This window comes from Lissotriton vulgaris, chromosome 11 (assembly GCF_964263255.1).
Source record: "Lissotriton vulgaris chromosome 11, aLisVul1.2, whole genome shotgun sequence".
Taxonomy (NCBI): Eukaryota; Metazoa; Chordata; class Amphibia; order Caudata; family Salamandridae; genus Lissotriton; species Lissotriton vulgaris.
In genome coordinates this window covers 1,066,718,171-1,066,743,706 of record NC_141699.1, presented here as the reverse complement: position 1 = coordinate 1,066,743,706, position 25,536 = coordinate 1,066,718,171, and the positions used below count along the sequence as shown (strand labels likewise).

The window sequence follows — 25,536 nt, the reverse complement described above, 5'->3', positions numbered from 1 at the left end:
TTGACACTGCTCCAGATTTACAAGGCTCTGTCAATCTGAGGCAGCATTAAAAACTAACGCCATTGAAAAGCAGGTGTTAGAATGGTGCATCGAGGAGAAATACTTTTATTTCTCCTAGTTTTTGCTTTTTCTATGTGTGCTGCAGAATTAGAAAGAGCAAAACAACTTAAAATTGTTTATGTCCGGGAAGGTGTTCCTTCCTGTACATAAACAATCATTAAATAATGAATATTTCCTACTTTTACGTGTGCTGCAGAATGCAGCACACATCGAATTGACAAATCGCCATTATTGGAAGGGGCATCTTCCTGAACATAAACAATCGTTTCCTGGAACGGCGGCAGCATTGCACTATGGCACAAGGGCGTCTGTGTTGGTGCTAGGCAACTATTTCTAGCGCTAGCACTAGGGTAAACACAGAGGTGCTCCGTATTCTTAGAATAATGGTGCAACCCTATGCGGTGGAAATGGCGCAGTGTAGCGCTGCGCCATTTCCTTGTACATATACCCCACTGTCAGGACCAACCTCCGATGGCAGGCCTCCTTCACAACACTACCAGGGTCCAATGCCCTTCAAAATGGCTTCTTCCCAAACACTGCCAGTACCCCACCATAAGCATTCACCTTCTTTCCAAGGCTCGCTCCCCTCATGCGGCCTCCTAACAACACTGGAAGGACACTCTCTCCAACTGCAGGCTTCCTTCCACTCCACTCCACTCCACTCCACTCCACTCCACTCCACTCCACACAGGCCTCCTCCCAATAGTGTCAGGACCCCACTACCCCAGGACAGGCCTCCCAACACTACCAGGACACAATCCCCTCCACAAGCTCAGGTTTCCTTCCCAACACTACTCAACCCACTCATCATGGCGGGCCTTGTTTCTGACCCTGCCCCGGCACGCTCCCCCACAGCAAGCCGCCTGCAAGCAACGTCAGCATTAGTCTTGGTTCCCAACCAACTCCATGCATAACCCGTGGTCACCCTCTCAACCTTCCCAGGCATTCTCTGTCACATTCTGAGTGACTAGCCCTAGACTCCTGAACAGAGGCAGAAGTCCTAAAAAAGAATTTGGTGGACTAAACAAGGTAGGCAGTATGCAAGTGACATCATGGTGCGTGACATCACAGCATGTGAGATCGCACGTGGCATCACAACTCATGACCTCCCAGGAAGAAATATCAGATCTTAAGACCTCACATCTGTTTGGCAGGTCTATCATGAGTACATATGAGCGCATTAAAATATTTAACAAATTACATTTTGCATCGGTCTTTTGCCAAATAATTGACACAACCCCGACGCAAAATCTGGGCCTCAACTTGTACATTTATTTTTTGATACCCTGCCACAAAGAAATTGGCAACAAAGAGAAATGTGGCAGTAAATCTGTTCTGCTTAATTAGTACCTGCTGTAGAGATTTTTGTGTGCCAGCTACATCGCAGGGAATAATAATAATAGTAAGATAACTATGAAGGATAAAGTATTTGCTGGAGAGATCTGTGTTTTGTCTAGTTCCAGATTTTAATCAAAGTAGCATAGAGGGTTAATGTGTCTACTGCAAAGCACATTGTGTAACAAGCAGATGACAGATTTCTATTTTCTGTAATTGCGTGAGTGGTTACTGCTTTTAATACAGAGATGCTTTTTTTAGTTGGAGCTCATAAATTGTAATCCTTCTATTACAGCACATTAAGCTATGAAGGACATGTGGCTCCTACACCTTGTAACTCCCACTGTCTTATATAACACAACCTGTACATTGATTTACACACATATGATTTATTGTCAACGAATAATGTGTACGTGTAATGTAAAGCGTTATGACACCCTACATCGAGATGAGGAGTTCTATAGCGCTATAAAAGAAATAAAACAAATCAGTGGTATTTACAATTTTATTTGTGTAAATATTGGGACAGAACAACACATCTAACATTCTTACAGTGCATGCATATCTGTAATGTACAAGGACTGAACAAAGTCAAAAGCATACCTGTGAAGTGATAACAAGCTGTGTGCCTTTGTTTCCCTCCATTGCATCCCGGTGTGAGGTTCCAGATAGCCCTCAGCCAGGATATTCCAACACAAGGAGGCTGGCGGCCCCTTAACTTTGGCTTATGTTATGAGCCCAGCTGGAATCTGATTAGCCCCGTCCTGCCGGCATGTGGCTGCCCGAGCTGCTGAAATTGTCCAGGTGTCTGCAAATTTCACCCGTACAAGTCCAGCATATTTCTGTGGGACCCACTCTCTTGGCAGGGTGGAAATAGTGGACAGCCGCAGCCTACCCACGTGTACCCCGGACTTGTGCCCTGCTGTGGTATCCTAGTTTACTGTCCATGCTTGTGTATGCCATTCTCCGCCACATGCTCAGCCAGTGGAATATTACGGTATGATGATGGATTAGAACATTGGAATGTTGGGAGCTCCATTGAAAACAATGGAGTGCTCTGGGCTTATAATGGCCGGTATAAGCCAAGAGCTCCAACATTCCAATGTTTCTTTGTTCACAGCTCTGGCTGTGAACAAAGGCTTCAGGGAACCTGAGGGGATTCCACTCCCCTCACGCTCCCAAAAGGCTTTGTTTGTTTTGTTAGAACATTCTGTCCTCTAGTGACAGAATGTTCTAATAGCCTTATAGCCCTTCGTAGATGGGCTATACCGCTATTAAAGTCCCTCTCCCTTGTTAAAGGCCCTCGCCTCTGGGCCTTTAACGCTGGAGAGGGCCTTTAATAGCCGGTATAGCCCTCTACGGCGGGATATAAGGCTATATTACGGAATGTTGGCTGCTCCTGGTGGGGCTCATCTACATATCTACAATAAATCATCTTGAGCTACATCATTCTGTCTGGACTTCATTCCTACCCCTGCTCCTGGGTCAACCAGGCCGGTCCTTCAGCACAGAGCAGCAATCACCAGGCAGTTATTTCCCAGGGCCCGGCTGGCTGTAGTGGGCGTCGGGCGTTTGCCCGGGAGGCTGGAAGGGCAGGGGCTGGTTTTGCAATGGCAGGGGCCGGTTTTGTTCCTGGGGACGGTTTTGTTACAATGCTGCAATATCGGCCCCCAGAAACTAAAACAGCCGTGCTGGGGGCCGGTTTAGCAGTAGTGCTTCACGTGGCCCCTTATCCCCCGCGGTGGGGTCTGGTCCGGCAACATTTCCAGGGTTGCTTTGGGTTCACAGTCCGGCCCTGCATTTGCTTGCACAAAATCTAGGCCATTCTCCTCGGCATTTAATTCCATGCTGGACATCCATGCAGCCAGGAAGATCAGCAGAACGATTTAGACAGAACGCCAGCAAACAAATTAATCAGGTTCTAAATTAGATTTTTCAATATATTTTTGAAAGGTGTATTATATTTCTAATGCATTACACATTATTTCCTTCGAAACGCCTTGATGCTTTCCGAACTTCAAAACAGCACATACTATCCAGAAAAAAACTTGCCGCTCGTTTATGAACCCACAAAAGATAAGTAACTGACCAACCCTGCAGGGATTTAAACCTGTGGCTTCCATATTACACATAGATGTCTTATCAACTTGCTGTGGACAGGCTGCTGGCAGGTGCTCTTTTTATCTCATTCTATATACAATGAACTACCCTTCAGGCACTGGTTTGGACTCTTCCACTGTACAGCATGCGAGGGAGGCTTAACAGTGTCCCCATGCAGTATTGGTTTAAAACTATCACAAAGCATCAGAAAGAAACAACACCTGTTAGTAGAAGCTGTTACCAAAACCAAGTGTTGGGGCAGCATGGGGTGAGGGTATATATATATATATACACTCACCTGCCTTCATCCACGATTGCCCACTGCACAGGCTCCCCACCCAATCCAGATGCCGCTTTCATGCATGAGATCAGCGCCGGCATTGATCTGAGCGGGTTGGACTGACGTTCGCTTTGCCTTTTTTTCCACCCGGCTGTACAATACAGCTGGGTTAGATAAATATAAGTGCGCATGTCGGTTTGGCCATCCTAAGATGGCCGGCCAAACCGACATGAGCACTTCGAGTACACAACTCCCCTCCTCCCTGCTCAGGCAGCTATCATAATAGACGATGTCCCTGCCCTAGACTTGGGCCACTCGTCTCAGCCAGGGAATTGAATTGATAATAAATAGTTTTATTATCATTTTTTTTTATCTCTTGGCTCTGAGTAGTGGGGCGATGCTCCTCCGCCATAATGAAGGAACTGCCACTGACACCAGCTAATGAAATCTCCAACAACAGACTCTCCTGTGCGCCTGTGTTACACACTCATTAAAAAATAAAAACAGCAAAGGCGTGGACAAGATGGCAACTGGGTAGGTCATCCTTGGCTGCTCTGGTGGGAGGGATTAAGAAATGTGGCTCCATTTTAAGGTTTAAACTTAACCTGCAGAAATTACAAATACTCAAGCATTCTGACCCTGAAGAACAACAGGAGACACTCAGCCTCTACTTCCAAACAGAATGGGCGAAGCACTTTATTCCATATTTCGGGCTACCGGTGACAAACAACCTCTCAATAGCAGCTAACATTAGCTACCACTTCCTACCTCTTACAAATAAGGCAGGATCTCAACCTCTGGTTGCAATAGAAACTGACCTTACTTGGAAGAGCTGCACCTCTAACAAAAAAACTCCCTAAAATTCTGGTTGGGTTTCAGGCAGCCCCCCCCCCCAAGCCTCTCTTTACCGACCTGCAAAAAGAATTGAACAGATTCATCCAAAGAGGCCATAAACCACATGTGTAATATGGACTGGCTTACAGACACCAAAGGAGGGAGGGCTGGGAGTGCCTAACACCACTCAATAGTATCAAGCTAGCGAACTGAGCTACATGGTAGAGTGGGGGAGGGACATGTTGGAGAAACATTGGTGCAGGTCACACTTATGGACAGTCCCTTGACTGCACAGAAGGCACAGGGCCTGGGGCTCTGTTCCTCTCCAGTAACCAGACCCACCCTAGCTGTCTGGGATAAAACTGGATAAACGAAAGGCTGGACTATGTTCCTGTCACCACTTACGTAAATGACATCAAACTCTGACTTTACTCCCGCCATGTCTGGGGATCCATTTTGGAACTGGCAAAAGGCGGTTTGTACGAGATGGTTCAATATATTGGATGCAAAGGATATTTTCTCCTGCGACAGGAGCTGAAGAAAGATTATGTCCTCACTGCATCAGACCGTATCATACACTGGGCGATTAATTGCTCTAGGAAGGCCCAAGTAAGTAAATAATTAACAGCATTTGATAGGTGTATATTATCAAGAAACATTGATAGGCACCTGCTCCCTGAAATATACAACTCATTGACAGAGCCCACCCCAAAAAAGAAGTCAGCAGGCTAGCAGAAGTGGGAGAATAAGCTGGGGCGCATCCTCACAGATATGGAATGGAAGGATGTCTTTTGGAGAACATGTCACACAGCAATGTGTATTGAGCAGAAACTATGACCAAGATGTTGTCCTGGCATCACACACCAGCCAGGCTGCATAAATGGTACCCAGAGAGGAAATTGGAATTTTGGAGGAGATACAGAACATGGTCACCGCTCCATTTCTTTTGAACTGCCCTAACCTGACTAGAAATTGGAAAACTATCCTTGACGGCGTTGACACGATATACAAGGTACAGGTCCATTCTTTCCTGCTTGCTCATTGCTTGGCCTTCCCAATAAGCAGACATTCCCATAAGATCAATAAAAGACTGACTATTCGCCCTTGCACTGTGTGCAGTACAGCAAGAGATTCTCTCTCAGTGGGGAACTGATTAAATCCTGGAACATAACAACTGTTTGTACAAATGATGGGACTTGCTGGGCATGGAGAAGCTGACAATGTCCTTCGAACACAGTACGAAGAGTTCTGACAGGTGTGGACTCCTTTTATCACTAATCTGCCCACTGAGTTTTGCTAACTAACCTGCTCTAAATTTGTAAAAAGAAGTGCCTGGTCCTCTCGTCAGGAGGCAGCTTTAACCAGCCCATTTCTCCTGTTAGTGCAACCTAACACAGAACCAACAAACCCTACAAGTGGGGAGGAGATGTGACATAGTGGCCAGAGCTGCCGACTTCCGAGCTGGGGAACCAGGTTCGAGTCTTGGCATCGGTTCACCATTCTGTGATTCCGGGTGAATCACTTAATCTCCCAATGCCAATCAAAAATGAATGTGTTTAACGTGCTCAAGCAGCGGTGTTGAGGATTAAGTGCCAGTACTGAGCACTGGAAACCACCAGCTCAAATTAAGCACTGCCCTAAATACCTGAACATACTGCATGTACTGGATTAATGAATTGGCGGGCGAAAGCACCAGGGTAAAAGTGGTTCATAGAGTTTTTTTGAGCAGCAGTTGACGGATGCCGAACTCTAGCCACCTCAGGGGTATAACTAAATCTATGGAGTGTTTTTCTTTTGTCGATTGTCGCGAGTAATAGGGTTGGCGGGGTGAGAGGTTTCGGCTACGTAACAACTTTGATTTAATTTGCTGGCCGACCTCCTGGTTCTTAGCGGATTTATCTGCTTTTTTGATATGTACTAAAAATGTGTTCATAAAACAGAATTGATCCAAAAAAAAGAATCTTTCAAGGCCAAAAGTTCAAGAAACAGTGGCAAGTCTAATATTTCTGGGATTTTTCTTTTGTTAAGTGTTTATTAAAAGTTGGGTGACGTGTGTTTTGCCTCCTGGTGTCCTAGAAATAAAATACCATAACGAAGCAACTGCTTGGGCTCCAAGAAGTTGGAAGCTGGGAGGAGTTTCTGTTAACTGACTACTTTAGCAAAGTTAAGATGTACCCTCAAAGAAGAGTAGTATAAACAAGGAGTACAAAGATACAATTTACCAGTGAACTTTAAAGCCTGAAGAAGCAACCTACTGCGTAATAGATACTTAGATACATTTGACAGTTATTTGTGTCGAAAATAAATGGAAATTCAACAACACATTACCAACACTGCAAAGTAAAAACAAATGATCTTGCAAGGGTGAGTAGAATGAACCTGCCATAGAGAACAACTGGACACCCTATGAAATTAAAAAAACAATAAATCAGCAATTAAATTGGAATTGAGTCAGTGCAGTAAATAATTCAACGAACACACACTGATTGAATTGCAAGCAATAGCCCATTTTGCTACTCAGTCTCACAAAAAGACAACTTGAGCACCATCACCGATGAGAAAATAAATTACAAAATATAAAAATCCTTGATGTACACTCATTCCAAGCAGTGGCAAGCATAAAAAAATACACACGAAAGCCCATGAGAATCATGGGCTGACCACTCCCCCCTCTCTCTCTCTCTCTGTCCTTTTCGAAGTATTTGTAACATGAGGTCCTCCAGACAGCTAAAACTGCCTGTAGCGAGACCCAGAAATGGCTTTTGATTTATTTGTACAGTGCACGCACATAGCAGCAGTCATAGAGGTCATAAATAATAAAATAAAGAGACAAACGAGAAACGTAAACAATGGCTGCTGAACATGGTGTGCCCCTCTGACGTGTTCTGCTGTAGACAGGCCAAATATTGATTTATGGCACAAGCCCAGCCAAGGCCTCGTCATTCCCAGGCAGGTGTATCAGGAAGGCTCAGGATGAATTGCAAGCTCCCTGGGGGGGTCATGGGGGGAGGTGGGGGCCGCCCGACAAGTGTGAAAAACCAAAAGCCTTTTTTGTGACCCACCTGTGCGCATCCTTTTAATGGCCTGTTCACCAAAGGCATGAGCAAAGGCATGGACATCAATTCAATAGAATGGGGTACAGGAAGTGACATCATGCGCGGTTTGGCCCTTATTCAGAGGTTTGATCTCTTGTTCACCATTTAGCCCCTTAACACCCTGCTAATGCAGCACAAGTAGGAAATCGCTGGCCCGTAGACTCTGCAACCAGATAGCCAGGGAAAGAGTAAAATCCCATGGGAACCACAGAGAGAAAGACGTCACTGGTGAATCAGTGGCAGCTCCTCCGTTATGGTGGAGGAGCGTTGCCCCACTGATGTGAAATAAAACGATAATAACGCAGTTAATAAAACTACTTTATTATCATTTTATTTTATTCCAGAGTCACCACCGAGCCTTGAGGGCAGGGTCATCAGGAGCAGGAGAAGTGGTGGGCTCAGGGCACTGCCGGTGCACATGTAGTTTTGGCCCACCACCTTAGGACACCCAAACCGACATGCGCACTTGGATATCTCCTGGATTGGATGGAGATATTGGCAGGGCTCAAGAGCACAGGCTACCACAGGCACAGGGACTGGTAGCCTGTGCTCCTGAGCCCTGCCAATATCTCCATCCAATCCAGGAGATATCCAAGTGCGCATGTCGGTGCAAGAGCATGGAACCAGTCCGCTCCGTCCAATCCCTACGCTTCTCTCATGCTGGGTAATACTAGCATGAGAATAGCGTCTGGATTGGTGCATGGGGACTCTCGACGCCTGTGTGAGCATCGTCTGAAGAGGTGGCAAGGTGGCTGACGTCAGGCAAGTTTTTATTTATTTTTATTCCTCCTCCTCCTGCCTCACCGATTTTCCCAGCTAGGGGCGTCTACTGCTGGCGATGAACAAATAGCAGCTGCACTGAAAGACTAGCAGGCATCCCCAAGCCAGGCAAAAATAAAGTTCAATACAGATCATATAAACCCATCTTACCTATCACTGTTGATGCAAAAACCTTCATAGGTGTGTTGGCGAACAGGTTGAACCCTATATGCCAGGTCTGGCGGATCCTGATCAGATGGGCTTCTTTTCTGAGAGGGGATGTGTAGACCCATGATTAGGGTACTTCACATTATAGATGATGTGCAGAAAACCCTCCAAAATGATTTCCTGGTTGATATAAATGCTGAAAAGGTGTTCAATAGGTCTACACTGGCCATACCTAATAGAAACTCAGAGACACTTTGGGTCTCGAGAAAAATTTTGCAAATGGTTCTGTGGTTATATCTCTCTCTGAGCTGGACTAGGGGTATATGGTCTTCTTTCCCACCCATTTCCTGTTTGCAGTGTTTGTGGGAGCTTTGGCCCAGAAGGTGAGAGCCAATGCCCACATTACTGGGGCTACGTTAGGGCAGCAGACACCAGTGTAGAATAATCAGTGCCGGTGCCCAAAGTTTTTCTCAGAAGTCTGAGGCCGGCCCTGCTGAATGTTGGGGATGCCAACTACCAAGGCGGTCTAATCTTGATTTCACCTCATGCCTCTTTCATCCATCGCAGTACACTCCCTGTCCCTCTAGCTCACTCTGCAGATTCTTTTTCATCTCTGCTTTCTCCCTTTGTCACTGTTTTTTAGTCTTTCTCTTTCTCCTTTTTTTCTTTTTTCTGACTTTCTTTCTCTTGTTCCGGGTCAAAGTCTAATGATTAAAAAAACGAGTGCCAGTCCCTGGTCCAAAGCAAGAAGGTCAACATGCAGTGGCAAAGCTAATATTTCCAGGATTTTTCTTGGGGGAAGTGCTTGACAAAAGTTGGATGACTTTTATGTGTTACCTCCTGCTGTCCTAGATAGAAAATACCATAATGAAGCAACTGATTGGGCAACAACATTATGGAAGCTGGGAGAAGTGTCCTCTATCCGACGGCATTAGCAAAGTTAAAGCTGAGCCCTCAAAGAAGAGTGCCATTAAAAAAGGACTCAACAGATGAAGTTTACTGTGGAACTTAAAAGCCTCAAGCAGCAAAACATTGCATTTTAGAACACTGGAATGTTGAGTGTTCCATTGAAGACAATTGAGTGCTCTCTGCTTCTAATGGCCGGTAGAAGCCGAAAGCTCCAGAATTCCAATATTTGTTCACCGCTGTTGCTGTGAACAAAGACCTCAAGAAGCCCGAGGGGATTTCAACCCTCTCAGCCTCCGAGAGGCCTTTGTTTTACAAATTAGAACATTCTGCCCTTTAGGGGCAGAATGTTCTAATAGCCGTATAGCCCTCCGTAGCGGACTCTACCGGCCATTAAAGGCCCGCTCCCTTGACAAAGCTGCAGCGCGCCTTTAAAGGTTGGTAGAATCGGCTACCGCGGGCTCTAATGCTATAGTAGATACTTAGATACATTTGATAAAACTTTGTGAAGAAAATTGCTTATAATTTAGCAACTTGTTATGAAGACATGCAAAGTAAAACAAATTAACTTGTAAGGGTGATTAGTGAATAGCCTTAACCAGCCATACAGAACAGGGTAGCGTTCAGAAACAAAGAAAAACAATAAATCAGCCATTAAAACAGCATCACGTCAGTAAAGTAAATGCGTCAATGGGAAAACAAATGGCAAAACTTAAAAATCTGTGAAATGCCAAGGCCTTGGTGGACACTCATTTGACTGAAAACGCATGCAGGCCCATGGGAGTCATGAGCTGACCCCAAACCCTCTCTCCCTGTCCTTTATTAAGTAATGGTAACAAGCGGTCTATCAGATAGCGAAAGCTGCCTGTAGCGAGACAGAAAAATGGTATTTGATTTATTTGTACAATACGTGTACATAGCAGTAGTCATAGAGGTCATAAATAATAAAATAAAGAGACAAACGAGAAACGTAAACAATGCCTGCTGAACATGGTGTACCCCGCTAACGTGTTCTGCTGTAGACAGGCCAAATATTGATTTCTGGCATTGGCATAAGCCCAGCCAAGGCCTCGTCATTCCGCAGGCAGGTGTATCACGAAGAGCTCAGTATGAATTGGAAGCTCAACCTTTAGGGATGGGGGGGGCGTCCAACAGGCGGAGTTCGCGTTTGCGGAGATTTGTTAACTACGCATTCCATTAAAACCACGGAATTCAGGCAACTGTTCCTCCACGAGTCCGCTACTAAACTGCACCCACAAATGCTTTGATAAAGCAACTTTCCATGCTCAAAAAGCATATAACCAATTCACAAAAGCAAACTTTGAATGTAAAAAATATCAGGCAATGAGAGAGGGGATGATTTTGGGGTCCCCCCTAACCTAGAGGGAGGACCAAGCAGATGCCTTGAACACAATGAGCATATCATGCTGAACATTCAGTGGTGGTCTCCTCCTCTTAGGACCACCCCAAGCACATTTATGGGCAAAAATACAATCCCAACCAATGGCCCTGCAAAGCATTATGGAACGAGATTAGCAGTGAGCAGTGAATGTTATAGTATCCAATATCAAAATAATTCTACAAAGAGCTACAGTTCAACTAGTCGTTACTAGGTGTCCCTCACGAGTCAAATGGAAAAGCATTTGAAATTATTACATCAAGCTGCAGTTCAACTAGTCGTTGCTAGGTGTCCCTCAAGACAAATGCTTTTGCATTTGACTTATGAGGGACACCTAGTAACGACTAGTGGAACTGCAGCTTCATGAAAGGGTTTCAATGCTTTTGCATTTGACTCATGAGGGACACCTAGTAACGACTAGTGGAACTGCAGCTTCATGAAAGGGTTTCGATGCTTTTGCATTTGGCTCATGAGGGACACCTAGTAACGACTAGTGGAACTGCAGCTTGATGTAATAATTTCAATACTTTTGCATTGATCAGTTACAGACGCCCAAGTTGGGGTGGTAAGTGTGTCCCAAAGTGCAAATGGTCCTCTTTGGACCTCTTCCTCTTTGTTATTCAGGGTGGCAGTGTCACAGGGGGTAGGTAGTGGCCCTAGGGACCACTGCAGGCTCTCACTGAAATATTCCAAAACAAAATCTTTTTTTACCAGCCCTGGTTACTTTAGAGAACGCAGGCTACTTTGAAAAATACATTTTTATATTTTGAAATGCAGGTCATTGGGATGATCGTCTGCTGTCCTTGCAGGCCACCACTCCTGTGACCGTGGCTAATCATAGTGGTTTTCAAATTGTGCTCTTCCCAATGAATATTGTTGTTCTGCAGCCAACTGCAATTCATTATTTTAACAACTGACCTATTAGAGCGTATGTCAGTTCGTAAAATGAAACAGTCACAAGAAATCAGTATGCAACTTGCGAACACTTATTGATACCACTTTTATAGTACACCTGGTCTAAAGTTATGTTCTCACCCAAATACAGAGAGTGTTGACATGTTTCACATAGTTGAATATAACTTTCACTTTCACTAGAGCACCGTTTCACACTCACTATTTGCATGAACCTCTAATATTTCGGGTTGGGTTCAGTGGTGGCTTAGTGCGTCCTTCCCCCCCAGAAGTACTTTCAAAAATGTGAAAAATAAAACTATAATAAAACGGACTTAAAACATGTTTTTTTATCAATTTATTTTTCTTGTGCTGAGGCTTGGGGGCGGGGCCAGGGTGGTGACAGTGCTGGGCACTGCCTTCACTGCGCATGTGGATGTGGCAGGCTGTCTGAGGCTTGCTAAACCCACATGTGCAGTGAAGCTCTCTTCATTGGTGGGGCTAGAGACAGCAGGCACAGGCTCCCAATCTGTCCTGGAGCCAATGCCGGACTGCCAGTAGTGGGCACTGGGTGTGTCCCCGGTGGGCCGCCAGGGTGGGGGATGGTTTTGGGGCCTTTGAGGGGCCGTTCTTGTTACCGGGGCTGGGAACAGCTTGGCCGCACAACCCCCCTACCTTCCTCACTTTGCCATTGTTTCGGTTCCCAGTCTGGCTGTGCCTGGAGCGCGCATCATCGGCGCTCAGGCCAATCTTGAAGCTGCTCCCATGCCTGAGAGCAGCTTCAGGACTGGCCGCATGGCAGGCTGGGAGCCTGTGCCTTCCTGCAGTGAAGATGAGAGAAACAGAAGAGCGCGACGTGATGCTGGTGGGCGGCAGGCAAGTTTAAAAAAATGTTTTTTTCTATTTTTCTCCGTCGTCCCCTGTTCCCCTACCTCCCTGACCCGCTCTTCGTTAGGTTCTCCAGAATATCCGAACACACGGGCTATATTTGCGGTCCAATCCAAGAGATGCCAAATAAAAGACATTAATGATGGACTTGCTCTAACTCTGGGATAAACAATATCTTGCACTTTGAAGCTTCAGACGTGTGGGATCTGAAGTGCAGACAAGAAGCATAGAGTCACCCGGCCACCTTTAGAATCTGTCGTCCAGGTGGGCGGCTGAGAGCCACGCGGATGCCTCAAGGTAAACATGTTGACTTTACCTTTACACTGGTAAATATGACTCCATTTTTAGGTCTGCCTAAATTTAGCATTGGCGGTGTGTCGGAGCTCATATGGTCTTAAAAAGTTTATTAAAGGGGCTTTAGTTCCTCCTTTATAGCGATCTGCATCTTTACAGGTGTTTTTAGCTGATGTGAATCTATATTCAGTAAAACCAGGTCAGTTATTTCCAGAGCCAGTAATGTTGGGCCAAGAAACAGCTACCACTCCCCCCCCCCGCACTCACCCCCCAGGGCTAAAGATGTGGGTAGCTTGTAATAATAACCTTAGTGTGATTACAATAATCTAGTTACTTCTAGTGTTGTTTTCACACACCTAAGATGGCTGTTGCATTGATATTGAGATTTAATAAAATGGCGGCAAGCAGGTGGAACCCACCAGGTGTGTTAAGTGTTAACTCTGGAAAGGTGGCTTGGAATTAAGTGCAACAGGGGAATGAGGGACAACTTTATGACTGAATAGACATTTGTTTATGGCCTCAAGCAGAGACCTGTGTCAGAGTATTGTTTTTCGCTTGATTGGTGTTTAAACGCCACTTGTTGTGTAAGAAACTAGGGTTCACAGCAACAGCCAGTGGTATGTATATAAACTTACAATTATATGCAGACAATCTGGTCATCTTAGATTGCACTTTCTAGAGCACCAACATCAGTTAAACCTCTTGGAGGTATATTGCGAGATTAACAAACTCCATGTTCACTAAAAGACAGGGTTCTGGTAGGGGAAGAAATCCATACAAGTAGAGGCTTGGTGAAGTTACCTTCTATATTTTTTATTGAGCCAGCATACCGGAGGATAACATTTGAGGGTTTATTGATTAAGCCTGGGCGGAGTAAGCGGAGTGATGCTCCGCGTAGTTCCACGCAGTTTAAAAAAAGTCAGTGGAACTGCGTTCCGCTCCCGCAAAAGCTTTAAAACAATTTTTTAAAAACAGGAGAACGACGAAAAGAAGCAGACACTCCGGCGAGGAGGAGGGCGGCCTGCAGACGGCAGAAGAGAAGGTAAGTGTTTTAAAAAAAAAATGTTTTGAAGGGGCGTACTCTGCTCCGCCACGGAGTCGGAGTTTTGCTGCAACTTCGTGTTCCTAGCAGAGCGCGTAGTTGGTAAAACTCCGCAAACTCCGCTGACGGAGCGAAGTACTCGGCCCGGGGTTAATTTTGATATGGTGGGCCAGAGGAGATAGAATTTGTTCTAAAACCCGAATTGTACCAAATGGGCTGATTCACTTTAGCTCTCAAATTATTGGCAAAGATGCCCCCCCGCCACCTTGCTTTATATGGAGCTGCTCTATTGATATTCAACAAATCCCTGATTTCAAGCCCTTACAGAACAAAAGCCTCAAGAATGCATTTTCTTTTCTGCACTCTGCAAGGATTGAGGCCATATGATTAGAAATGAGACTGTACTCCCTTAACCTCATGCGCGCTAGCGTTATTCTGCTCGCACGCTGAGATTTTATGAAATGCACTTTACATGACGAGCTGGGCTCGGCATCAGCGTGCAAGGAGGCTACGCCATGACGAGCCCAGCTCGTCATGAGTGTGGAAGGGGTTAATGTAGTAGATGGTTAGATAGGTCTTTCTCAAGACTGCTTTTAGTTCTTTACATTATCAATTCTTCAAAGAAATAAAATAAGAAGTACACAAAGAGAGTGGACTTTAGGTCAACCCCCTTCAGTCACTAGCTTTCATGTGTTTTTTGTTTTTGGCATTGCTTGGATGGGCAGTCATCAAGGCCATGGTATTTTCTAGATGCATGTATTGTCTGTAGACCTGGGCGGTAAATTATTTTCCGCTTGCGGAATTTGGGTAATTTCACGTCCCACGGGGAATGTGGAATTACCCAAAATTCTGCGATCTGCGGTTTTGCTGAATTTTTTGCTTGTTCAGGCTTTCAAAATGCATGTTCACGAGATATTTCTCCCCGAGCACGCAAACAGCGTTCGTGAACAGGAAAAAACGCTTGCAGAACTTTTTTACTGTTTCACGGAGCTTTACATTGCGCGACTACGCAAATTCCACCCACCCCTAATTGTCTGTCCATTGTGATCCCCATAGGTTATGGCGATAGAGAATCAAGTGGTACTTTTGATAGACTGAAGATGCAACATGAATTGTAGCTTGTAATTTTCAACTAGTGTATGTTCTTTGATGTATTTACTTTCAATCAGTCAATCAATCAATCAGGTGTTTTTTAAGTGCTATTACTCACCTGTAAGGGTCTCAAGGCGCTGGGGGGGTCGCAGGTTCCTGTCCATCTAAGAGGGGGTCTGTCGAAGAGCCAGGTTTTGGTTTCTTGCGAAGATGGGGAGCGATGTCTGTCTGAGGTGGAGCGGAAGGGAGTTCCAGGCTCTGGCCGAGAGGAAGGAGAAGGAGCAACATCCCAATCTGGACTTTCTGGTGCGGGGGACCACGGCGTAGGAAAACTGAGCTGATCGTAGGGTCCTTTGGGGTGCGTGGAAATTGGGTCGGCTGTTCAGGTATGCTGGTCCGGTGCCGTGGAGGGCCTAGTGAGCGTGGGTTAGCATCTTGATGGTGACTCTAGCTTCGATGGGGAGCCAGTGGAGGGGTGCACAGGTGCTGGGAGATGTGGCAGTGTCTTGGCAGGTTGAGGACCAGTCATGCAGCAGCATTTTGGATGTTCTGTAGCTTGCGGTGAGGTTTTTGTTTATTCTGGCGCAGAGTGCGTTGCCTTAGTCGAATCTGCTGGTGACCAGGGCGTGAGTGACGGTCTTTCTGTGTTCGAGGAGGATCCATTTGAAGGTCTTACGTAGGAGGCAGAGAGTTTGGAAGCAGGAGGACGAGACAGAGTTCATCTGGCGGTCCATTTTGAGCTCTGAGTCCAGGATGATTCCAAGGTTGCGTGCATGGTCCGTGGGGGTGGGCGTCCTTCCGAGGGTGGGGGGGCCAAGTCGTTCCAGGAATCGTGGTTTGGGCCCATGATGGGTACTTCCGTTTTGTTGGTGTTTAGTTGTAGGCAGCTGTTATTCATCCATTTGGCGACGGCTCCATGCCTTCTCGAAAGTTGCTGACACAATGACATTTTCATTGCCAATTAATGTTTTATTTGTTAAGGAATTGCTTGCTGCTTTGCTGCCTTAGCCTATCGTGTATTTTACTTGACACTCATGATATTATGTTGTTCAATTTACAACACACTTGTTCAAAACGAAAACTGTGTAGGCGCCTAAGCTTTCATAACAAGCAACAAAACTACTGTCCCTTGGTCAAAAGTATCTATTGTGCAATATTTTTCAGTATATGTATTCTAGTCTCACCAGCTACAACGCATACATCATCTCCTGACTCCCTTTGACGCTGTTGCTCTGCTTGTGGAATCTGGTGGGCTAAACAAAACCTACTCTGTACTTCCATATCTTTGTGTCCTAAAATGGTGCTTCATTCTGAGATTTTGTTTCAAGAACATCTGGGGTTTGCACACACAAAACCACCCAACTATGATCAAACATGTTCCCTAATAAAAGTAAGACTACTGACTCTTCATATTCTTGATTTCTGAGGACCGGAGTTAGAAAAGCAATGTTCCCAGTTTCAGAACAGGGTGGGTAGAAGTGGTGGAAAGTTTTGGGGCAAAGTGGTATTTGATTGCTGTATAGTTATCTTACATTACTCAGCATTGTCCTCTTTTTAATTTTTTAACAGTCATTGTTCTGCTTCTGAGATACAGGCATGGCTAGCAGACATACATAGTTAAAAAACTACATAAACACTTTCTGCTCATCTGCCTCTTGGGCATGCTCCGCCTCCTACGTATTCCATGTAGCTTAATTGGTCAGTTCCATACATGACCAAATATAGCCTGTAGAGGCAGGAGGTCCTCTCTTCAGCACCACTGCATGGGCGCGAACTATGGGAACATAGCAAAAGACAAAAAGAAAGGCGTACATTTAGTTAAAAGATGTTTGTGATGGGCCAACATGGGTTGTGTGTCAGAATATTGTTAACAAAACTATTATCTTACAAATTATTATGTCTTAACCCCTTACGTGCTGATGACGGCCCCCGTCCGTCATGCAGCACGGTGGGCGAGTGCTGATGACGGCTGGCGGCCGTCATGAACCCGCCCACTCTTTAAAAGCGCCGCACAGGCGCAGAATCGCGGCCGCACACAAGGGGTTTAATATCATTGATAAAAATAACAATACATTGTGTGTAGAGTTTCTATTATTAACTCCAACGGGGCAATATTTTTGTAAACAATACATAAGACATGATACTTATTTAGACAATATTTTAATCGTGATATTCTGGTGTTGTGGCCAGTCAAGCACTACAGGGACATTAACACTGTAACATTGAGAGATGTACTTCTGGGAAAACCCCATTACCTCCCCACTTTGATTTAAGTCATTCAGGGATTGTGTCGAAAATGCATCGACAGAATATGATCAGTGTTCACTGTTCTGCCCTCCCTGAGGCATCTCCTTATGGCAAAATGAATAAAAGCCCCCATTTCATGTCAATCGCGTTTGTGAATTTTAGCAGGTTGAACACTGCTGCATTGGCCTGTGCACAAATCCTACTGTACAAGCAGATCCTCAGACTGCACCATTCCTAGAGCCCTACACATTCAACAATCAAATGCTACGAAGGCTGTGATTGGGTTAGGCGTCAATGGATGCTCTGTGTGCACACCTGCCTCACTTGAGATCTGAGGAGCGCCCCTAGTGAACCTGTCTCTACTCCAAATATGTAGTAAACTTCATCTTTTTAGCAAGCAGAGACAGCCAATACACATGTTCACTAAGAATTGAATGTGAATGGGTTGGCCAGAGAGTTAACTCTGACACATGGTTGTATATTTAATCTGCTAAACTGTTAATTTCCATTCCACAATTTTCATGGACCCCTATTTCCTCAACAGACTGTTTAACCTTCCTCTCTTTTCACTGACTGCATTTCGTCTCTTACACTAGAATAAATTGTCAATTATTGTTTGGTTGTACTCTGTTAACTACTGGCAACCATGGGTACAATATTAATGGTTACATACATTAAACAAGTTCATGAGTTTTATTTCTGTATTTTAAGTTCATGTTAGTTAAGTCTGTTGTCCTGGAGAAGGCCGGGTAGCCCGATTGCTCTGTGACTGAAACAGCTATATAGATTTGTTACAATAGTATGCCAAAGACCAATGTGTTCCTCAACCACAGACAACTCTAAGATTTCACATAGCAGTGGGATTTTTTTTATTGTATTACATTTCTTTTTTTTTACAACATTTCCTATACTGTGATGTTCTTTTCTTTCTAGGCACCTATTTTTCATATGATATTTTTATTTTGACAGCCCATGATCACATTTACAATATCCTGATTAATTGATTTTTTGTGAGAATAAAATTACGTTTTTGCTCCACAATTCTTTATTTCCCATTTTGAAAAATACTCGATTAGGTAACCCTGGGAGGTCATTATACTTCTGTCTCTTAGCCCTTAACGTAGATCATATTCTACTTGGATATCTTTTTTCTATATGTAGCTCTAGCCAGTCGTCAAGCCGGAACTTTGGGCAGCCTCTATGTTATATTTGGATGCGCAGACTTAACCTACTATGGAGCTCAAGTACAGTGGCGGCTGGCAAGTAAGCCAATTAGAGGGGAGAGAAAATGGGTGGGAGAATAAAATAAATACACTCAACAAAATAAATACATTAAATAGATTTTAAAAACACTTACCTGCTTCCGCAGACACCTCCTCCTTGCTCCGGTCCTCCTCTATATCCGACGTCACGTCCAGGACCCCAGCTAAACTACTTAACCAATCCTGGCGCTGCTCTCAGCATGAAAGAAGCGCCAGGATTGGTGGGAGCGACGTCTCTCGGTTGTGCGCATTGTTCATTCTTTTCTGTGCTTTGAAGCGCTAGCTCCGGAAGTGAGTGAGGGCTGCACTGCTGTTTTATTCTCTATATATTTTCCATAAAACATGATAAAACTGATGTAAGTCTTTTTATTGACTCTTCTTCAAAGCTCAAAAGTAGTAACTGGAGAGCTGTGTGTCTGTGTGCCCACAAGTTCCATACTTGCTTGAGCTTTAGAGTAGCTGAAGATTGCCTGGGTGTGACCATCGGGTCACTCTTGTCATCAAATGTCATTAATATCTGATGAATTGTGTGATATAATGCCCAATGGCAATATTACTTTGCTCGGAAGCAATGCCTGGATGGCTTTGGCTCTGCATGGTTTGCCTCAACCTTTGGAGTGCTGCACCCTTTGCTGATCTGCTTATACGAAGGGCCAATGGAATTATGCGGCAGGATAGGGCAAAAATATGTGGCAGGGTTTAGTAAATTATGCAGCAAGAAAAGTCAAATTATGTGGCATATTGCAGCACATTTTGTAATAGTATTGCTTCATTATTTTGTCATTTTTTTTACAATGTCCGGGCATTAGTTGCCCCTCATTAGTACCAAATATAGCAATACGCGAAAACAGGGGACCAGTCCAGTTTTGAAAGGGGCTACCACTGTGCTGCAACATGCATCACTGCATTTTTTGTAACTTTTGAACTGTTTGAGCTAGAAACACATTTTCTTGTTAAAATCTGCAGATTATGCTGCAGACGATGGATTGTGTGACAAATGCAGCAAATCTATAATTATGCAAAAAAAATGCTGCGGCCGCACAATCGCATAATTCCAGTGGCCCTGCTTATATGTGAGAAGACATTTTATCAGCAGTTGGATTTTTGTCCTCTGATGAATAATCTCTGTCTCTTGTTTCCCCTTTAGTGGCAGTGGACACGACTCTCCAGGTGGAGTGGAAAGAAGTGAGTACCAGCCCAGCTTTGGTGCCTTTGGGACAGACCAGAACATCACTTGTGCGGAGACTGGCTCGCCAGACTTCTGTAGACAGCCAGGACTCAATAGAGGTAGGAGAGGTTTTCTTCTGCATTGCGCTGTCCATTAACTATATAAATCTATCCAAGGGGCTATTTTCAGATCCGTCTGTCTTTCCTGTGAGGATGTTTTCCTGACACTGTGCAATCTGAAGGCCACAGTGTGAGATACCAGACGGTTCAGCAAAATGAGTATTGTTGAACATGGCAGAAGGAACCCCTGTTGTTTAAGGTTCTACAAGTACATAATTGGGAGGGCCAGGGCTGTCCTGTGGCAAAAACATCAGAATGCCACTGAAACAGCATTACCATGAGGTTTGACATCTCTGAGGTTTCAGGCAAGAGCAATATTACAGGAAGACTGCTGCAGGACCACTCGAAAAGCTTTTGTGCTGCAGTGTTCAAATTCACCCTTAGAACATAGCCGTTAGCTAATGGTCGGCAGGTGGCACTGGACAATCTGTGGTGGATGCTCGCCCCTCGCCTCACTCTCAACAAGGTTCCCGGCCTTGGCTTGTGGATAGCTGTGGCACACCATGAGAAGGAAGAGATGACAACTCGGGCAGTAGCCACATCGTTTGCTCCTATGCCGGAGATTAGAGAGGTCAACTGCAGCAACAACAAGGTGATCGATGGAATGCTTGAATTAATCTCAGCCACTGACAATCGCTCGGGCTGCATCCCAATCCTTCATTTTTCGACCACCATGCCACCTCAGTTTGGACCCAGCCATATGCAGATCGGTATTGACTCTGCACCAATGGAAACAGTCTAGCTCAAACTACCAAGCCAGGTCCTCCCTGGACCGGAATACAAGCAACCTAGAACCGGTTTCGTCCTTATTATGGACTCTTCAGCCAGAATAGAGAAGGGCCCTCGATCCCCATCCCACCCACGGACAAACAGAAGCATATTCCACCCATCTGGCTTTTGAAAAAAGCTTCTGAGGAAAGATAGGCAACAACCAGGGAAGACCTGCATCCATTGGTCTTTGTAGAAAGGGCCAGTATTGACATACTGGGCATATGGAATCCAACTGTTAGGCTGAGGGGGAATTGGAAAGTCTCTTTTGTTTCCAATTTTGGCAGGCGGTTACTCTATCACAAACGTGACGACTATGCTGGCTGCCTTATTACTAATGCAACATGTTATAATGCATGCGTAATAAGGTGGACGGGATATCTGTCATATTAGTGATGAAGTAACCAATCCATCAAACTCCAATTCTGGCCCTTGGCTCCCTCAATGATTATACAGAAAAATTCACAAAGGTAAATGACGGTTCCTTAATAGTAACCATTGCTCACCTCGAGTAAGCATGGTCTGAGTAGGTAGGCTATACTCTTTGAAATATGCCTCGAATATGTGTGTGTAACAAATATACTAAATACGACTCAGTTAGCAAAATAAAGAACTTAAAGGTCCAACCCACAGTTGGTTAGAATATGAAAATGACCCAAGAAAATGTAAAAAAATGTAAAATAGTGGCTAAGGAGTTCAAAAGTTCTTAGAAAGGAACAATTATCCTATAGAAATCAATTGGAAAAATGTACTGAGAAGTGTGGCTCACCCACACGTATCCATGGTTGGATTCAATGAGTCGGCTTGACCCAGTCAAAGCTTCTACTGTGAGACTAAAAACATCCTCCAAAGCAAAAATCATGTCTGGCGAATTAAAATGAAGCCATGTTCAGGATAACTGTGAGACCTTCTTGGGCGAGCCTTCGATTTATGTGATGAATCGGGGATGCCTGATGCAATAATGTTAGATGAGAGTTAGACCTTCCCTCACCTGGTTATGTTTCTGTGAGTTTCTTCAAGGTCACATTAGTGGGCTGTACTGGGCAAGGCGAGCTCATAGTTTGAAAACACTTCTTTTGAAGGGATTTAGAAGCTCAGAGAGGGACACGGCTATCACGAGGTCAACAAAGTTGAGAATTCTTAAGTTGGATGCTCTGGGCATCCAACTTAAGTTATGGTAGATGGTTTGATATGGTTAGATTGTCTCATCAGTTGCGTTAACGCCAATTCTAGGACGTATTCTCCGGGAACGAGTGCAAGGTGTTTCCCTACAACTGTACCAAGCTTTCACAGTAGCTCACCACATAACCGGCAATTTCCAAAATGATTAGCGACTTCTCTCCGATTCAGAAGCTTTGCACCCGCCATGCACCTCCCAACACAACTAAATCCACAGAAGACAGAACAGGATGTCAACAGCAGAAAATTAGTCTCTGTAATTCATCCCATCCCGTAGAAAGTCTTTGGGAGAAGAGATTCATGGAAAAAAATCAGGATAACCTGTTTTCGTCCAACACGAAAAGCAGAATTTGTTGTTTAATCACATTAGGAAAGTCCCTTTCCAATCACAATATAAAGATATGTGGTTTCTTAAATGATCAGACCACGTGGTCACTGAAAGATATCCTTGAAGTAAACACTAACTGTCCTGCTATTTCCACAGGGCCCCCCTGCAAATGTCTAAAACAGAGCCTGTATATCTTCTTTGTGCGAGAATTGATTTAAAGCCAGAGTGTTTTTCATAAAAATCCAAGATGGTAGAAGCCTCTATTGGCTTGACAAAGCTCTTTCCGAACCCTAAACCTTCTCATGGTCACCAAGTCAAGGCCTTTCCGCGGCAAAATAATCCCAGTGTGTTCCAGTAGCACCACAGGGGGGGCTGACGTCATGCATGGGAGGGACCCAAAGCTGTATCCAAGGAGGTGATGGACAATAATTCACACCTTCTAGTGAGGTGGACATGAGACTCCTCCCCCTTCTCACCTGGCTTTCTGTACAAAGTCTTTGATGATGCGCGTGGCACAGATGGTCCCTGGAAGATGGTTATATGAAGTCAGTTTCTTCCCAAGCAGAAATACAGTAGCATTTGTTTGCCACGATTGGAAAAAGGTGCAAAATGTGACATCTTCCATATCTTAAAAACCGTCAAACGATTTCACGTATTCTCTGTGGACATGTGTTGATACATAAAGGCTAAATTACTTTTTTAGGTTTGGTCATATCGTCCAAAACAGCATAGATCCTTGAAAAGGGAACATTCACAATACGTTTTTATGAATTCAAAGCACATTCTTTGTTTTCATTCTTTAGGAAAGATAGAGAGAGCTGCAGGCAGAGGTGGTCAGCTCTCTGAGTGACTCACACGCGGCCACTGCAGACATGTCATTCTTTGGAGATCATCCGTTGACACGTGTGGGCCTCTGATAGGTCCAAAATGTAACTGAGTCACAGTGATGGTGCACACATTCAGCTGCAGCATTCTTATTAATCTCTCACCCATCTTGGAAACAGCCTGGTGACAGGCCAGGTTCAGGTTAGCTGCAGCAGCTCTGTAATGCAGAAGGGAACACATTTCAAACACAGCATTTGTGGCTGGTGGTTGGTCGGGGGCATCAGATTATAAAAGAGGTAAAACACTAATAAGTCCAAAAAGTTAAAAACAAAAAAAAACTGGGGAAATTAAGGTAAATGGAAATTTTCAAACTGTGATACTGCATCAACTCTGAGTAAGTTATATTACTGGAATTTATAATCTCACTTTATCTGTGAAATGGGACACTTTGGAATGGCAGTGTCAGAAAACCGATCGATTTAGAGTATCCGATAATCATTGTATGCGTGCCACTGTGTAAAGAGAACAATGTTTGCACTTTAGAAGATGCAGAAACTGTCAATATGTGACATTTTGGATACTGTGGAGAATGTCAATACGGATGAATGACAAAATCATGCATGCTTTTACAACGCATGCCATTACAACGCGGGCAATACAACGGGCGCGTTGCTACCACGCGTTCCATTACCAACCAAGTCGTTACAACGACTTGCCTTAGGGAACCGCTGTACTTTGGAATAGTATATATTACTATTCCAACTCGAGTCTGTGCAACAGTAGGGAAGGTGATGGATTTAAAACCCAACAACACATTCCCCAATGCAAGTCGTTGTAATGACTTGCGTGGTAATGGAAAGCATGATAACAACGCGTTTGTTGTATTGCCCACGTTGTAATGGCACTGCATAGTTCTAGCTGCATAGTACAGGCTGTTTCCTGTCAATATAGGAATACTTGGCCATGTAGACAGTGGTAATATCTCTGAACTGGTTGGAAATACACGTTACCTCCACACTGAAGTGAAAACTGGCATGACGTGTGATTACTTGGCAGTAATGTAACTGGCATACCAACTGGTATACCAATGGGCACATCTACTTGGACAACAGTATGTGATTTTGCTGGGCAGTGTGAAAAGTGTCTTGAGCATGTGGTTTTACTTGGCAGTGTGGACGGTGGCATGACACGGCCTTTTTCTTGGCTATCCTCTAACTTTCTTGTCAGTCAGCTACTTTCTATATTTCCTAAGCTTGTTTTACTGCTGCTGATACACCTTTGTTATGAGTGAAATATTACATCATACCTCTTATCGTGAACTATTACATCACAAACCTATTGTGTCTGCTCTATGGAAGAGTTGGCTATATACAGTTTTAATGGAGCACTGTGGAAACAGGCATACCCTTCAAATGTGTGTGTACTATGCTGGACAGTGTCATTAAATAATGGCATGACGTCTTGAGCTGTCCTGAACAATATCTGAATACCAGCTTGGAAATATAATATGTGCTTCACCGAGAAGCTTGAAAATGGGCAGAGTAACATCTGCATTTCTAGGGCATTTTGGTTTCTGGCATTTCAGTATGCCAATTATTGGGCTGTGTGGAGACTGGCATGACTTTGTGACAAAATATACTTTACTGAGGTATTTCTGACACTAACAATATCTAGTGGAAGGGAGAACTATCAGTCACTTTTGTAAAGTGAGTTACTCTCGAAAAAATGCATTTTTTTTGTCTAGTATCACTAGCACCATTTACACCTCTTCTTTTTTCCAGCATTTCCTCCTTGGAGAATCCTCGGAGCATCTAAGAAATTGTTCATTCACTTTGGCGTTTAGCTTATGATGGTTGAATGAATTTGTGGAGGGACTGAGGTGGGTTGTAGATTGACTAGAGAAGTTTGTTGCAGCAGCAGGTTTCAGTGTGTCTGCTGGCCTGGGGCAGTGCTAAAAGGGCATTTTATGGCCAGGCCTAATACTTTGAATTTGATTCTTATCTTCACTGGGATACAGGAATATTTGAATGGAAGCAGTGATGAGAGCCCTTTGTATTTTTTTAAAAGTAGTTTGCATTTTAATGTCACTACATGGAGATATATTGCAAAAGACCAAGAGATCCCTCCTAGGGCAGTGTGACTTAGATACACCCACTAGAAAAAGGATGTCCCTTGCCCTGCTCAATGTTGCAGTACACCTAGGTTAAAACTCTCCATTTATTTTTTGTTTTGAGCAACTGAGCGCGATAGGTTTGTACAAAGTTGCAGTCCTACTTTGCACAAGTGGGGAAAGTAGGGCAGAGCCATAGTTATAACAAGCATTTACAATACTATGGTCTGGCATTATTAAAGGTAGAGCTATTGGCATTGCTCATGACTTTTTTAAAAAAAAATCATAAATAAATGACATTGTCATTTACAATGCCAATAGCTTAATCGCTCGCAAATGCATGACCTATTGCATTTACACCCACACAGAGCCACACACACAAAGCCA

General features: G+C 44.3%; 1 protein-coding gene across 2 annotated transcripts in view; it reads left to right on the top strand.

Annotated features, from left to right (window-relative positions):
• FAM131A (family with sequence similarity 131 member A) overlaps nucleotides 1-25,536 on the top strand; it is a 469,936-nt gene that overhangs the window by 193,009 nt on the left and 251,391 nt on the right. For both annotated transcript variants that reach the window (XM_086944446.1, XM_086944445.1), the window contains exon 2: nucleotides 19,800-19,939. Coding sequence is in view for 1 of the 2 variants with exons in the window: in XM_086944445.1 (XP_086800571.1) it covers nucleotides 19,800-19,939 (140 nt within the window). In the remaining variant the exon portion in view is untranslated. The remainder of the gene's footprint in view (nucleotides 1-19,799; nucleotides 19,940-25,536) is intronic.